Source organism: Cyprinus carpio, chromosome B13 (assembly GCF_018340385.1).
Source record: "Cyprinus carpio isolate SPL01 chromosome B13, ASM1834038v1, whole genome shotgun sequence".
Lineage (NCBI taxonomy): Eukaryota > Metazoa > Chordata > Actinopteri > Cypriniformes > Cyprinidae > Cyprinus > Cyprinus carpio.
In genome coordinates, this window is record NC_056609.1 from 29,018,030 (window position 1) to 29,033,624 (window position 15,595).

A 15,595-nucleotide genomic window follows, 5' to 3' on the forward strand; every position below is an offset into this window, starting at 1 on the left:
TTTGCTTTATATTTACATAATTTATTATTATTACATATATTCTGAATAGTAATAGTAATATAGATCATTAGAATTATTATTTACATACTAGTGCTGTCGAGTGATTAATCGCGTCTGAATAGTAATAGTGTTATGGATTTTTGTAATTATTATTTATTTATATGTACTGTGTTGTTTATAATGTAGATATTTTTTGTTTACATAATATATTTTTTTTGTGATTGTTATTATTTTTTATTTATACAGTACATTTATATATTTATATTATATATAAATATATTTAATATATAAACATATTTTTTATTAAATATATACATGCATGTGTGTGTATTTATATATACATAATAAATATACACAGTACATATAAATATATTATGTAAACAAAAACTTTTATTTTGGATGCAATTAATCATTTGATAGCACTATTATATACATTGTTATTGTTATTATTACAGTATACAGTATGTATATACATTATAAATTTTTTTCTCTTTATGCTCAGAATCTTACCGTTTCACATAGTGTCATATTTTCTAAAACAACTATCATATTAATTAATTTGGCTTTTCACACATTTAAACCAGCTGACTGGTTCATTCAGCTGCTCTTTCTCATTTGTAATATGAACGTTAGTTCTTTAACAGAGGCTAATTAGGTTAAGTAGGATGAGCTGTTAGTTTAATTTGCTCACAAACATGCCTGACAGACAGACCAGTGTAAATCTAGAGATTTATTCTATTGCTTCTATATTTGCGTATTTAATATTGTCATATTATAGTCATATCACATGTAAACACATGCTGATCGTATCCAATCACCCCTCTCTCAATCCAACATGTCAGCAAATCCTCTTACAGTGATCTGTGTTCATACATGACGCAACAGAAGCTTATTTACACAGCAGAGCATCTCATTGAGGTTTCTGTACTTTAAAGTAGTTTGTCATTTTGACAATTTAAAAATCATCTAATGATGCTATTGGGAGACATGGGTTTGATTCCCAGGGAACGCGAGGACTGAACAAATGCATACTGTACCTTCAATGCAATGCAAGTCGATTTGAATAAAAGCATCTGGCAAATGCATCAATGCAAATGTAAATATAAGTGATGCAGTCAAACAACCACAGAATATTCCTACAATTACTTGAACTCCAGAAGTCATCGTTGCATCCTACATGCATGAACTGTACACCCGGATAAATATGTATTTAAAGGAAAGACTCGCAGTATAAACGGCAACATTCAAATATACAGCATCTGACATCGAGAAGCAGAGCCTCAAAACATTACATACACTCTCTGATTAGTCTGAAAACCAAATATTTACCCGCTGTTTACATTTTCAATCCATAAGTGGGTCATTTTGAGTTTGGACACATCTGAAATGTTTAAGTTTTTTCTCTCATTAGTGTGATGTATGGGCGGCATGTTTAAAGATTCATATAGAAGTGATGGAGAAGCTTGAGGACGGCAGGGTTACGGACACATCCTGCTGCTCTAGTGTAAATAAATAGATTTTCTGGGTTAGGCTAATATTAGAGCCGTATTTCACCCGCCCAGACTGGACTCTGCACAGCCAGAAAAAGACATCTATGAGCTCTTTAAAATAAGAGAGGGTGTAAAAACAGTGTGTTTGATGGGAAAAGTCCCGATTTATAAAACGGATAGTTCCGGTCCTTGGTTCTGATTGGTTGAGCCGCGCTCAAAGCTGTTGTTAATTACTCTACAAACATACACCTTGCTTTATTTTCTGTCTGAGGGAGGCTTGATTTCCCAACCATACAAAGAAGTACTCTGATGTTACCCTGATGGTATCTGATTTTACTTTTGATATTTATTTACTTAGGATTTTTGAATGATGGTATATGATTTTAATTTTGCTTGCTGTCTTTGACGGTGCTTGCATGTTTTAGTATACCAACATGATCACCTTCTCTGGTTTAAGAAGCGGTCTTTTACTTTACTTTAGCATCCATCGTTTCCTCAGTATTTTCAATACTTTCAGTTGCTTTCAGTTTCGTTTGCCATTTGATGTTTCTCATGTGCAACAGAAATGGCAGCTCTTATTAGTTGAACAGTACGTGCCAGTACGACCGCACACAAAATTTAGTCGCACAGGCAGAAGAAATGGTCACAGTGTGGAGCCCTGCCTTAAGCGCTCATTTTTTTTGGTCGATAGCTTATAAAAACGTAGTTCTGGGTTTTTTAGCGTGTTTACTGTACACCTTGTCACACAGCAGCTTTTAGACATTGTTCTGTTTTTTGTTATAAGTCAGAAATGACAAGGCTTCCCGCAATACAGAGTCAATGGAGAGCGTTGGATTGTCCACCCGTGGCGTGGTGGGCGTGGCCCAAATGCGCTCTGTCTCTATACCAGTAGGAACTTGCTGCTTTGGCAAGGGGCGGGGCAATACTGAAACACCGTCTAAGCAGTTCACCAATCACAACGCACTGGGACAGCTAACCAATCACAACACACTTCGTTTTTCGAAAGGCGGGTCTTCATCAAACCCGGAACTAATCAAGTCGTTAGTGCCAGGCTGGGGAGAAAGGTATTGTAAATGTAAATTATGTGAAAAATAATGCGTTTTTCAAACCACCAAGCATGAGAGCATGTTCTAGTACACCCCCAAAACAAAATCAAGACTTTTTAAAAGAGCGTAGGACCCCTTTAAATATTCAGTAAACTGTAAAACTATGAAATATTATTACAATTCAAAATAGCTGTGTTTTATTTAAATCTATTGTAAAATGGTATTGATTGCTGTGATCAAAGCTGAATTTTCAGCATCATTACATTAGAGTCACATGATCTTCAGAAATCATTCTAATATGATGATTTGCTGCTCAAGAAACATTTCTGATTATTGTCAATGTTTAAAAAAGTTGTGCTGCTTCATATTTTTGTGGAAACTGTGATGCATTTTTTTCAGGATTCTCTGATGAACAGAAAGTTCAAAAGAACAGCATTTATTTGAAATAGAAATCCTTTGTATCATTATAAATATGTTTACTGCCACTTTTGATCAATTTAACGCATCTTTGAATTTAAAAAAAAAAAAATCTTAATGACCAGAGATTTTCAATGCATTGTATATATGTTGCAAATATAAAATGCAATTTTATACATCTTATGCATACTTAAGTTTGAAGATCTAATGCAATTTTTGCAGCATCAGGAAATGCTGCATGCTAGATTTGACTTGTGTTGCCCATATGAAGCACATTTATCCATATGGTGTTTCACAAGCTATATAATGTCAATCAGTACTGATCATTATTGCATTTTGCAGGCTCATTAGTATCTTACCTCTATATTGCACACTTATAGTGTTGTGTGTAGTGTGAGAGGACTGACTCTTGAATTTGCTTAACATGCTTTTTCTTGGATAAAGTGCTAATGTTAGGAATAACTCGTGTGGGATCAAGTGTGTTTCTAAAACAACATACTGAATCTGTAAGAGCTTCCACATTAATGCAGTTGGGTTCGTGTTTCTCGGCACATTCGCACACTGATTATTCTCCATACAGTATGTCAGCGCAGGTCAGAGGTTTCAGCTTTTGATGTGGAAAATGTGAATGTTTTGTTCTGTGTGGAAGTTGAAGTAAATAGTGAAGCAAAACATTTAATAAACATGTGGAAAGATACACACGTTAGCTTTAGCGTGCTCTTTAAACTGCCTTTGGCTTAAGCTGTGAATTGTTTTACACTAGTTTTGGATATTATTCAGCTTTTAATGGGAAAACAGACCGGAAGAAACGGATTGACCTGTTTATTCTGTAAACACTCAGCATCTCGTATGGTTCAGTAGTTTACGTCTCTTTTCAACTGGTTCTCATTAAGTTGCGTCAGTGAGTGATGTACAGTAGATGCATTTCTGTTGACTGACTTATCAATCACAAGAACCGATGCTGTTAGCTCTAGCTAATGTTTCAGCGGCACGTCTGGATGCATTTGCATGTGCATTTAGCTTGATTTCTGCTGATTGATAAACACTTAAGGGACATCTGCGTCCCAGAACTAAAGACCCTTTCACATCAGTCTCTTCAACATACCACTGCATTCAACTGTTCTCATAAACAACTTACATTTTGGTCTGTTCCTTAAAAAAGCTATCCTATGAGTTCACAAAGTGTTTTTAATTCTATTTCATTTAAAGGTTATTTTATTTCTAGGGTTAGGTTACCCAAACTTTTGAATAAAGTGGTGTCTGTGTGTTTGTGTGATTAATACGTTTATTCAATAAAGACACATTAAATTGTTCAACAGTAAATCAGTTAGAGTTTTATTTTGACAGATAATATTCTGTTACTCTCTAAAATAATAACTAATTGCATTTTTTTAGTTACTTTTTATGAAAAGTAATGCATTATGTTACTTTTGCATTACTTTTTGTCACCTGAGCTGGGCTTGCTTATTCATTTTTAATAACCAAAAGCCCAAGAGTTATGTTTTTGTCCACCGTAAAGGACATTTCACACCAAAAGTGAAATTTATAAGCTTCGGCCTGAAGGAAGTGTCTCTGCCTCTTCACTTCACTCCCGATTCCTCACAACGGTGACAGGAGAGCTGTCAGTCAATAAATGAGACAACAAAGTAACTTGCGTTACTTTTTTAAAAAAGTAACTTGTTTTTTCTCACCCATGTTAATAGCTCAAAAACCTCATTCTCCATTGCAAAATATCTCTGTTTGTATTTCACAGAGGAAAGTCGTACAGAATCTGAACGAATCTGTTTCTTTAACGCATTCCGGCAGGATTTCTCTTTTCTCTTTCAAATAAAATTCCCTTTCGAGGATGCTTTGCATTGCTGTTGCTCATGCCAAGAGATCTTGCCAGAAAGTGTAGCGTAGCGTCTAGTGTTCTCTGGCCTCCTGAGGACGCCGAGGTCAGTGATATCCAGAGGGCAATGATGAATGCAGCTCAATTTAAAACCCATGCAGAGTTCACATCGTCTGATTTTTGGGCCTGTCTTCTGCATCTAATTGATACGAGCCTGTGGGCTGCTTATGCAAATGGAAGAGCAGAAAGTTAACCCTTCACCTCAAGAGCTTCATGCAGACAATAGCTCCAGAGTTGAATTGCAGAAGTTTTTTTGAGCAGACTGTTTTCGTAACCCTCAGGCTTTTTTCTTTCAACCCAAAAACCCACCTCATCGAGCTTCTCCTTTTCTGTGTGTCTTCTAGTTCCCTTCTAGCACTTTTATCCACTTTATTTTTAACATAAGAGCTGGAGTAACTTGAATGTGCAAGGCTTCCAGTGACATTCACTTCTAATTATTTACCTGTACAAAAAAGTCTGCATATGCTGCTTTTTTAATGCAAACTGGAGTTTATTGTATTTTTTTAATGTTTTATCCTAATCGTAAACCCACTGGTTTGTAGTGCAAACAGTTTTACTTCACTTTAGGTTCTAGTTATTTACACATTTAAAGAAAATAGTTTTCTTCTGTGTTGCTAAATAAGGTATTAAATGGTAATGAAAGATATTATGTATTTGAATATATATATATAAATTACCAGCTTTGTTTCTCTCTCTCAACAATTATCCAACTTTGTTACTTCACTGTCACTAGTTATATTGTCGCAAAATGTAACTATATTATTACCCAGCTCTTTATATGAAGTTGGATATACATCATCCACATACATAAAGTATACTCAGGTAAAGAAATATAGACTATAAAGCACATTTTTGCTCTGTGATTTATTATTTCATCGCAAAATTGTAATATTTTACATTTTAACATTATAAACATCATTTTATGTAAAACTGCTTTGAAACAATGTACTTTGTGAAAAGTGCTATACAAATAAATTGAACTTGGGTGCACTTATGTTTGATTATGTTTTAAAGCTCAGGACTAGTCTTAAAAGATAGTTGTATAGTTTTTTTTCTGCAAGAATGGTTATAACTTTTTAAAAGTTACACATAAATCGAATCTGAAAAGTAGGACTGATAACCACTTTGTTAACTGCTTGTAAACTAGTTCTTAAGACAGTTTTAACACAGAGGGCCCTATCATACACCCGGCGCAACACAAGTGTTTTTTGCTAGTTTCAGCCCAACGCAGTTATTGTTTTCATGTCCTGCGCCACATTGTTTAAATAGCAAATGCATTTTCCAGGACTGGTAACCAGATGATAACCAGTTCAGTCCCTGCAAGGATTGAATCATGAATTCTCAACATTGTGCCGTGTGTGCAATATTTCTCATATTTGAAACATTTTTTGCAACCTATTTAATTTTCTTTAACCCATGCATTTCAAAGTTACAAAATAAAGAATAAATGCAATTTATGATGCATGAAATCTACATGTTGAGAAGTCTCTGTATATGAGAGGTGGTTGGAGTGTTTAAAATATACTGTAAGATGAACTGATGTTTCCGAAGTGAAGCAAGCTAAAAACTTTTGTCTTATTTATTTTCTTAAAGGAATAGTTACCCAAAAATGAAACTTTGCTGAAAATGTCCTCAATCTTAGGCCATCCAAGATGTAGATGGGTTTGTTTCTTCATCAGATTTGGAGAAATGTAGCACTGCATCAGTGTCTCATCAATGGATGCTCTGCAGTGAATGGGTGCCGTCAGAATAAGAGTCCAAACAGCTATTAAAAACATCACAATCTGGAGAAGACAAAAGCTAAAACAAAATCATCAAGACTTTTTGAAGTAAAATATGAGTCTTCTATCCATAACAATGTTTCTTCCAGTGATAAAGTGCTCTGGTCTGAATCAGGAGAGACATCTGCACAAAAACAGCTCTAAACAAATATGTGGCTGGATTTTGATGTGGGAGACAACAGGAGATGGACTTTTTCACTGGAGGAAACTTCATTATGGATTAGAGACTCGTGTATTTTATCTGGAAGCAACAGTTTGAAGGTAAAAACATCTTAATGATAGATGTGTTTCTTACAAACACAGATTTTCAGTTCACATGATGTTAGTTGATGGACTGGAGTGGTGTGGATTGCTTGTGGATTAGTGTAATGTTGTAATCAGTGCACGTTATCCAAAAAAAGCATCTTCTAAATGTCCGTTGATGTTTTTTCTGCTCTCTGTGTCTCTCAGGGGATGTTCAGAGCTCTACCGCATCCCTATGGTGGAGTATAAGCTGGACAGTGAAGGAACGCCGTGCGAGTACAAGACGCCCTTCAAGAGAAACACCACTTGGCACCGAGTGCCCACCGGCGGCCAGCCTCTTCCCCGCGGATCGCCCACGCAGGGTCCCGATCGCATGCCGTGCCAGCAGATCCTCCAGCACGCTCAGACCGCCATCCCACGCAGCACCTCTTTCGACAGGAAGCTGCCGGATGGACCCAGGTATCACTTCAGTTTCAGATGCATGCTTTTGCGTTTTTCTTAATGTCAGTTGGATGAGTGTAACTGTGAATCCATCGCCTTCCTGAATCAACCAGAGCTCAATGCACAAAAAATACAGCAGGATGAAGACATGATGAAACTTTTTATTGTGTCTTTTCTGACATTTTATGTGTGGAGCTCTATGATTTCCATGACGCAGATGGAATTGCAAGATCCAGTCATATAAAAATAGAATTCACAGTAATGTAGAATGTCACCGAATTTGACAAAATTTGGATGAATAAATCAAAGGTAGTGCTGTATACTTAATTAAATCACGATATAGACTAGTGCAAAAAAAGACTGATATTTATACATGAAGTCTGCATGTTTTGTGTGTTTGCCAAAAATAACAGAATTTGATTAAAAAAAAAAAAAAAAATTTCAGAATATCTGAAAATTTAAAACAGCTCTACGAATTCTACTTTTAATTACTTTTAATATAATTTTATTAAATTATAATGATAATTGATATTAAGTTTCATGATTTCAAACGGTATAAAAAATATTAAAACTGAAAAAAAAGTGCAGTAGGACAAGATACACTTATTTTTAAGAAACGGTCTATGAAAACAAATCTTAAAACTGCATGAAATATTGCTTGAGTAAATTTATTTTATTTGTGTGATATATTTTTTGTGTAAATTTATTTTATTTTTAGTTATTTTAATTGGAATTTTTTGCTGTGCAAACCCCTGGTTCACGTAAAGGGAAAAATGTTCAATATGTGAAATAAATATATTAAAATAGAAAACAGTTATTTTAAACGTTAGTAAAATTTCACAATATTGCTGTTTTTGCTGTATTTTGATTAAATGCAGCCTTGCTGTGCATAAGAGACTTTAAAAAACTTTAAAAAACATTCTAAAATCCTGCCTACCATTATATAGCATGTTCATTTTTAGAGCTTGAAAGCCTCATTTCCATTTGGAAAATGTTGTTTGCAGAATTGCTTCTTGAAGAAATAGATTTGATTTTAAGATATTTTAACTGAAAAATAAGACAAACATACTCATTAAGATTTGTTTGCAGTGCATTCTGCTGGAAAGTGTTGTGTTGCATTTCCGGTGTTCCTGGCAAACTTACTGACCCAGATCATGAATTCAGCTTCCTGTATTTGGTATGCAGGTGATATGCCTTTCAAATATGGTTTGTTATAATGTGGTCATTTGTTCCTCGCGGTGTTGATGACCTTTCCGGCTCCTCTATGAGACGGCATGTGGAGAGAGCTGTGTAATGTGGACTCTCTTACCCTCTTATTAGTGATGCACTAATACTAACATTAAAAACACACATGCAAAACACCTCTCACATTTTCAAAAGAAATGAATTAGGTTGTGGTGTTTTTATGTTTAATTTGGTTGATTTGAATTATAATTTTGAATTTGGGTTGTTTGGATGAATGTAAGGTATTTACAGGACATTTCTGCATCTGTCACAGTGATGTGTTAATATACTAGCATGCATATTGTCCAGGGGCATTGTTGGTGCACAGAGTAACCCTGTCATTAGTGCATTCTGGTCTGTGCATTGTATCTTCAGACTGACGTTGGCGAGAGCTGAAATCATCTTCATGCAGGTCAGCCTGCAGCTGACGTCCGAGAGGAAGCAGACAAACTTTATTTTTTATGAGGGAATGTGCAATTGAATAGACTGGACTGCAGTTACGTTCAAAATAGCATATTACTATAGTAATCTTACTATATTTGTAGGATGCAGACTGTGCTTATCTTCTGTATGCATGGAAAACCCAGATGCACATTTGCCCACATGTCAAATAAATACAGGAAACGGTTAATTGCAATATCATATTTAACAGAAAACAAGGTTTTAAACTTTTATTGATGTCAGGATAAAGTTATCAATAAGATTATATTGATCATTTTTATTATCTTTTTTTATATATTAAGTTTATTTATTATAGTTTAATTTAGTATGAATGTATTGGTCTAGTAAATATTTCAATTAATATAAATCAGTCATAATACTGACAGTTAATTATTATTTAGTATTTCATATTCATTCCATGTATATATTCTAATTTTATTTATTAGTAATGTATTGGTCCAATTAATAATTCAATTCATATAAATCAATCAATGAATCAGTTAATAAAGTCGTATTGATAATTTGTATCATATCATTCAGTATTCGTTTAGTATTAGTTTAGGTTAAAGTTATCAATAAGATTATATTGCACATTTTATTATCAAATATATTGAGAGTTTACTCCGTATTACATGTTTAGTTTAATTTAGTCTATTTAATTTATTATTAATGTACTGACCTAATAAATAATTTAATGAATATAAATCAATTTTGAAAATTAAATGTGATAATTATGATCAAGTATATTTGAATGTATTGGTCCAATTAGTAATTAAATTAATGAATCAACCAATAACATAAAATAAACATTAATAATAATAATAATAATAATGTAGAAGTATGCTTGTTTTTTTTTTAATTGTTGTTGTTTTTTTTATTTTTTTTTTACTTAATATTATTTTTATATTGCTAATTTCTTTTTAAAGCAGCTTGAGAAGCTGCATTTAAAGGTGCAATATGGAATAAAATGTATTATTATTATTATAATTATTGATGCTTGCAACAGTTATGAGACTGTGTGTTGCCTAATTATCCATGGCTCTTTATTGTATTTTATTTGACCATTTCTTTCTCTTTTCCTCAACGTTGGTGAAAATGTCATGGTAGACCAAATGTGACCCTGGAGCACAAAAGCAGTGTTAAGTCTCTGGGGTATATTTGTAGCAATAGCCAAAATCAACATTGTATGGGTCAAAATTATTATCAATTTTCTTTTAGGCCAAAAATCATTAGGATATTAAGTAAAGATCATGTTCCATGAAGATATTTAGTAAATTTCCTACCGTAAATATATCAAAACTTAATTTTTGATTAGTAATATGCATTGCTAAGAACTTCAACCAACTTTAAAGGTGATTTTCTCAATATTTCGATTTTTTTTTGCACCCTCAGATTCCAGATTTTCAAATAGTTGTATCTCGGCCAAATATTATCCTATCATAACAAACCATACATCAATGGAAAGCTTATTCTTAAGCTTTCAGGTGGTGTATAAATCTCAATTTAGAAAAATTGACACTTAAGACTGGTTTTGTGGTCCAGGGTCACAAATAATGCTGAATGAGTAGTTGGTTGAGACGCTCCTGTGAATCAGATCAGTCACCTGACGCTGCTCTCTTGCCTCTCTGATCCGTGGTTTGTTTATTAAACTGAAATCTGTTGCACCCCTCTGTATCGGTATCAGCATCGCAGCTGGCGTGAGAATGTGTGTTTCTCTCGCTGCAGGAGCGTTCAGGACGTTGAGAAGCCTCCGATCTCGTCCTGCAGTAAAGGAGACGCGTCCCAACACTACCGCAGCTCACCCAGTAACCAGTCGTCCTCCAGCGACCCGGGACCCTGCGCAAGCACCAGCTGGAACCAGCAGCCGGGATACGACGGGTAACACACCCTCGTTCTGCTGGACATATGACATACATACAGTTAATAAGATTGCATTGATCATTTCATCATCAAGTATTCTCTTAGTATTTATTTAGTAATAATTTGGTTTATTTAATTTAGTATTAATGTGTTGCTCCAATGGAAAACTCAAATAAAATAAATCAATGAATATATAGATCAGTTAATGCACTTACATTCATTTTTATTTTTTTATCAAATGTAATTCCATATTTATTCAGTTTATTCTAGTTTAATGTAGTATTCATTTATTGGTTCAATTAATATAAATTAATAAATCAACCAACAACATTAATTAATGGCATTATATTGATCATTTTCCTTTAATAAATTCATTTTTTAGTATTAATATATTGGTCGAATTAATAATTCTATTAATATAAATTAATCGATAAATCAGTTAATAAAATTGTGTTGATAATTTTTTTATAATTTTTTTTTTGTATGTTATTAAGTAATCATTTAGTTGTTAATTTTTTTTAAATTTTTATTAATGTTATTTTATTGTTAAACCAATGAATTAGTTAGTTAGTAACATTGTTTTGATAATTTCACCATAAATGTGATTTATTAATGTATTAATATAAACATTAGTTCATTATTCATTTTGAATAATACTAATATTATTAATATTATTTGTTGTTTATCTATCTATCTATCTATCTATCTATCTATCTATCTATCTATCTATCTATCTATCTATCTATCTATCTATCTATATTGTTTCAGGTTTTATAAATTAGTTAAAAATATTATTTAGTTTTTATTTTGTTTATTGAATATTTTCTTAATGTATTAATAAATGTATTAATAAATAAGCGTTTGCCCATTTATAAATATTTATAAAATAAACATTTGTTCATATAAATTATTTAATATTAATATTATTTAATGTAATAAATTATTATTTCACATTTTTAATTTAATTTTATATAGTAAATTGTGTTGTCCATCTGACGTAGATTGATTTGCGTTTTTAGAAATGAATTCATAAGTAACGTGTAACCCAATTAATTTTGAGGCAGAGTAGTTGGTAATTTACTAATTTAATAAAAGTAATTAGTGCTTGATTTTAAGACGGCCATAAAGATGTTTCTATTTTCTTTCTCTTTAGCGCTGCACACTTTTAGCAGGTTTCACACGTCTCGTCCAGCAGTGACAAAAACTATAAACATCTGCAGACGTGGATCTTCACACATTTTATTACCAGACTTCGTTGACTTCTTATTAATATCCAATGTTTTTCTATAACCAGTTCAATTACGGCTGGCAGTGTCCTCAAACGTGGCGACTTTGATCACAGCTGGAGCTGTTTTAATCCAACTCTGTGCACTGCAACGAAAGATGAAAATCCCAGAAAAACATCTTTTCATCATCCTCATTTGGCTGATTGAAGTGATTTTGGCCGTTCCCATGAGTCTGAGCTCTAGCCGGTCTCGTCCGCAGGTGTCAGTCTCCTGTGCTCCACGAGCGCTCGGCTGAAGCCCAGGGCATGCTGGGAGACGGAGAGATGCTGCGGGAGAGAGAGCCGACGCTGGAGAGGACACGCTCTTCAGGTGCCATTCACACATCCACAGCTTCACACACATCCTTCACTGAACACTGAAGCTCAGACAGACATTAGCCACTGCACTCAAAGCATACTGCAGATTATTACGTGGTAACATGCTAGAAAAAGAGCCTGCTGAAAAAAAAACAAGAAAAAAAAAAGGTTATTTTTAGGACTTATATGGTTCTTGATTAATCTGAATAAAACCATATTTGAAAACAACACAAACATGTTATTAAAAAAATAGAAACTTTATGTTTTAACATTTAAAAAGGAAGAAATTAAGACAATTTGTATTTAATTGTAATTTTATAATTGTACTGTACAATAAGAAGAAATTAAGACAATTTGTATTTAATTGTAATTTTATAATTGTACTGTACAATAAAATAACAATAATAATATTGTTATATTTTTATTATTTAATTTTAATATTATATATATATATATATATATATAATATATTATATATAATATTATTATTTTTGGTCAATTGTGTCACCCTTATTACTTGTAGCTTTTTTTATTAAACATATTGTTTTATTGTTTTTTGTATTTTTATTATTTTTATTTTCTGTGATAGTAATTAATAAATGTTGTGGTGGTATATAGTATAGTAATAATAATAATATATATTTTGATATTTAATATGTAGTCATATTAATTGGTGAGGACAAATTTGTGCAACCCTCAAACACAATCATGCTGGAGGTTTTTTATTTTTTAGCTGTTTTAGCTTTTTTATTATTTAAACATTGGTTGGGGAAACTAAAAATCTTTTTTTTATTTTATTTTTGCAAATGCCCTTTTTATCAAAAAATGTAGTACTGTATTTTTTTATTTGCAGCTCTAATATTGTAGGTTTTTTTTATAATATTGTAGGTGATTAGTAGTTGGTCTAAGGAAGTCTACCAGCCTTAAGGCTCGACATCTAGACCAGTTTGCACCATCTACAGACCAGTTTGGACGAGCTAGAAAGCATGTTAGACAGTCAGATGTTCTGGGAACCTCCATGTTTATCCTTCAGTCTGTTTCTTCACAGAGGCGAAGTGGCACGTCCCTTCTACCAAGATCCTTAATTCCTTGAAGGAAAGAGGCAAGGATTCACCAAACAAGTTGACGCGGGTAAGACTATTCCCCATTTAACACTCCTGTGGAGCAGAAGACAAGTGATGCCAAGAACCATACATTAGCCCAACCATTAAATGCCTTTAAAACAGTGATTTCCAAGCTTTTTAACTCCAAGACCCTCCAGTGGCCCTCAAGTTTCCTCTGGAACCTCTGCTGTAATGAAAGTTTTAATTCTAAAGTTTAATTTATAGAAAGCAGGAGTTATCTATAGATTAAAATGGGTAACAAAATGATTATATTTCAAATTAAATATTGGAAATTTTTGGAAATATTTTACTCAGAATTTCTTATTATAGTTAACTAAACCTTTAACCAAAACAATAAATGAAATAAAATAAAAGTAAAACAAAGTAAAATATTAAAACAAAACAAAAACAAAATTTTTTTTTTATTTCAACTAGTTGCCAAGGCAATACTTCTAATTTTTCATTTAGTTTAACTTGCAGTACTGAAATAATTCAAACTAAAACTGAAATAAAAAACAATTAAAAAAAAGCTAATAAAAACTAACCAATAAAAATGACAAAGACTGCAAAATTGCTAAAATTTTAAGTAAAATTAAAATGAAAATCAGGAAATACAAAAATAAAAACTAAATATTTAAATCTTAAAATAATTAGAAAACATTATCATAATTATACTCATACTCAAAAAATGCCCATGCCGTTTTATGATTTTACAAATTTACATGACTTTTCCAGTACAAGAAATTATCTTTTGGGATTTTTTTATTAGGCTGCCTCGTGTTAATTCACAAAAATAATTTTTATTTTTAGCTGCTTTAGCTTTTTTTAATTCTTGTTATTTATTATAAATCATTGGTTGAGGAAATCTGCCATAAAATCAATGTTTTTTTGTTTTTTTTATCTCCATTGTCTTTTATTATATTGGCTTTGTATTTTTTTATTAGGTTTTTTTTTTTTTTACTGCCTGTACTTTTTGTGTGTATATTTTAAGAATTTTATTTTTATTTATTTTATTTATTTTTATATTTTTATTTATTTTTTATTTTTTTGTTTTTATTTTAAGAATTGTTTTTTTGTGTGTATACTTTAGAATTTTCATATGTTTGTGTTTGTTATTATTATTATTATTATTATTAAACGATAGGTTGATAATAAATTTATAGACATATTAAATAAAAAAACTAATAAAAATGATAAACAACAAAAATTGCTAAAACTTTAACTAAAAGCAAAATGATAACAGAAAATACAAAAATTAACAAATTCAAATTATAATAACAGTGTACTAACAGTGTACTAAAGTGAACTAAAATGACATTGCTCAGAATTTCTACCTGATAAAATATTATTATAATTATTGACATAAATAGAAAAATGAGCATTCATAACTTTTCCAATACTAGAAATTAGGGCTGCACGATATTGGAAAAAAAAACTCACATTGCGATATTTATTTTTTCTGTGATATATATTGCGATATCAAAAAAAAAATAATAATAAATCACCAGATGACTTGAATAGCTCTATTTTGGAAAAAAAATAATCATTGATGGGGTGATTTTGTAGGTGAGTAAATAAACAAATTACAAGCACAGATAAATATAATAAAACAACCATACAAATGAAATAAACAGTGCTTTATATTTTTCAAGTAAGTCTAACAGTATTCAGGTACAGAAATGTAATAATCAAATGTAAAATAACTATGTGGTTATTTTTATTTTCATGGTATGTATTAAATTTTTTAGGTTTGTTAAAGCTACAAAAGTGTTTTTTCTCTGTGTTTTGTTTTATTAACATCCAGGACACAGAAAGCCTGATTAAACTGCTGTGAACCACTGTTACACATCCATTTTCTTTCTCAATTGTTTACCTTCACCGAAGCAACTCTGTTTACAAGGATACTTGCAGAGACATGCATTCTGACATCATTTTGCGCGTATGTGTCATAACAGCCACAAATAGATGCTTTGTTGTTGTTTTTTTAAATTAGGCTGCCTCATAAATCCAGGTTTTCCAAGGCTGAGGAAAGAAAAAAAAAACACTTGTGGAAGGGGTTAATTCACCTAAAAATCC

General features: G+C 32.0%; 1 protein-coding gene across 1 annotated transcript in view; it reads left to right on the forward strand.

Annotated features, from left to right (window-relative positions):
- The window catches only part of LOC109052254 (signal-induced proliferation-associated 1-like protein 2), a 117,983-nt gene that overhangs the window by 61,143 nt on the left and 41,245 nt on the right, over positions 1 to 15,595 (forward strand). The window contains exons 10-13 of the mRNA XM_042736140.1: positions 7,076 to 7,327; positions 10,700 to 10,852; positions 12,320 to 12,429; positions 13,465 to 13,547. Coding sequence (XP_042592074.1) covers positions 7,076 to 7,327; positions 10,700 to 10,852; positions 12,320 to 12,429; positions 13,465 to 13,547 — 598 coding nt within the window. The remainder of the gene's footprint in view (positions 1 to 7,075; positions 7,328 to 10,699; positions 10,853 to 12,319; positions 12,430 to 13,464; positions 13,548 to 15,595) is intronic.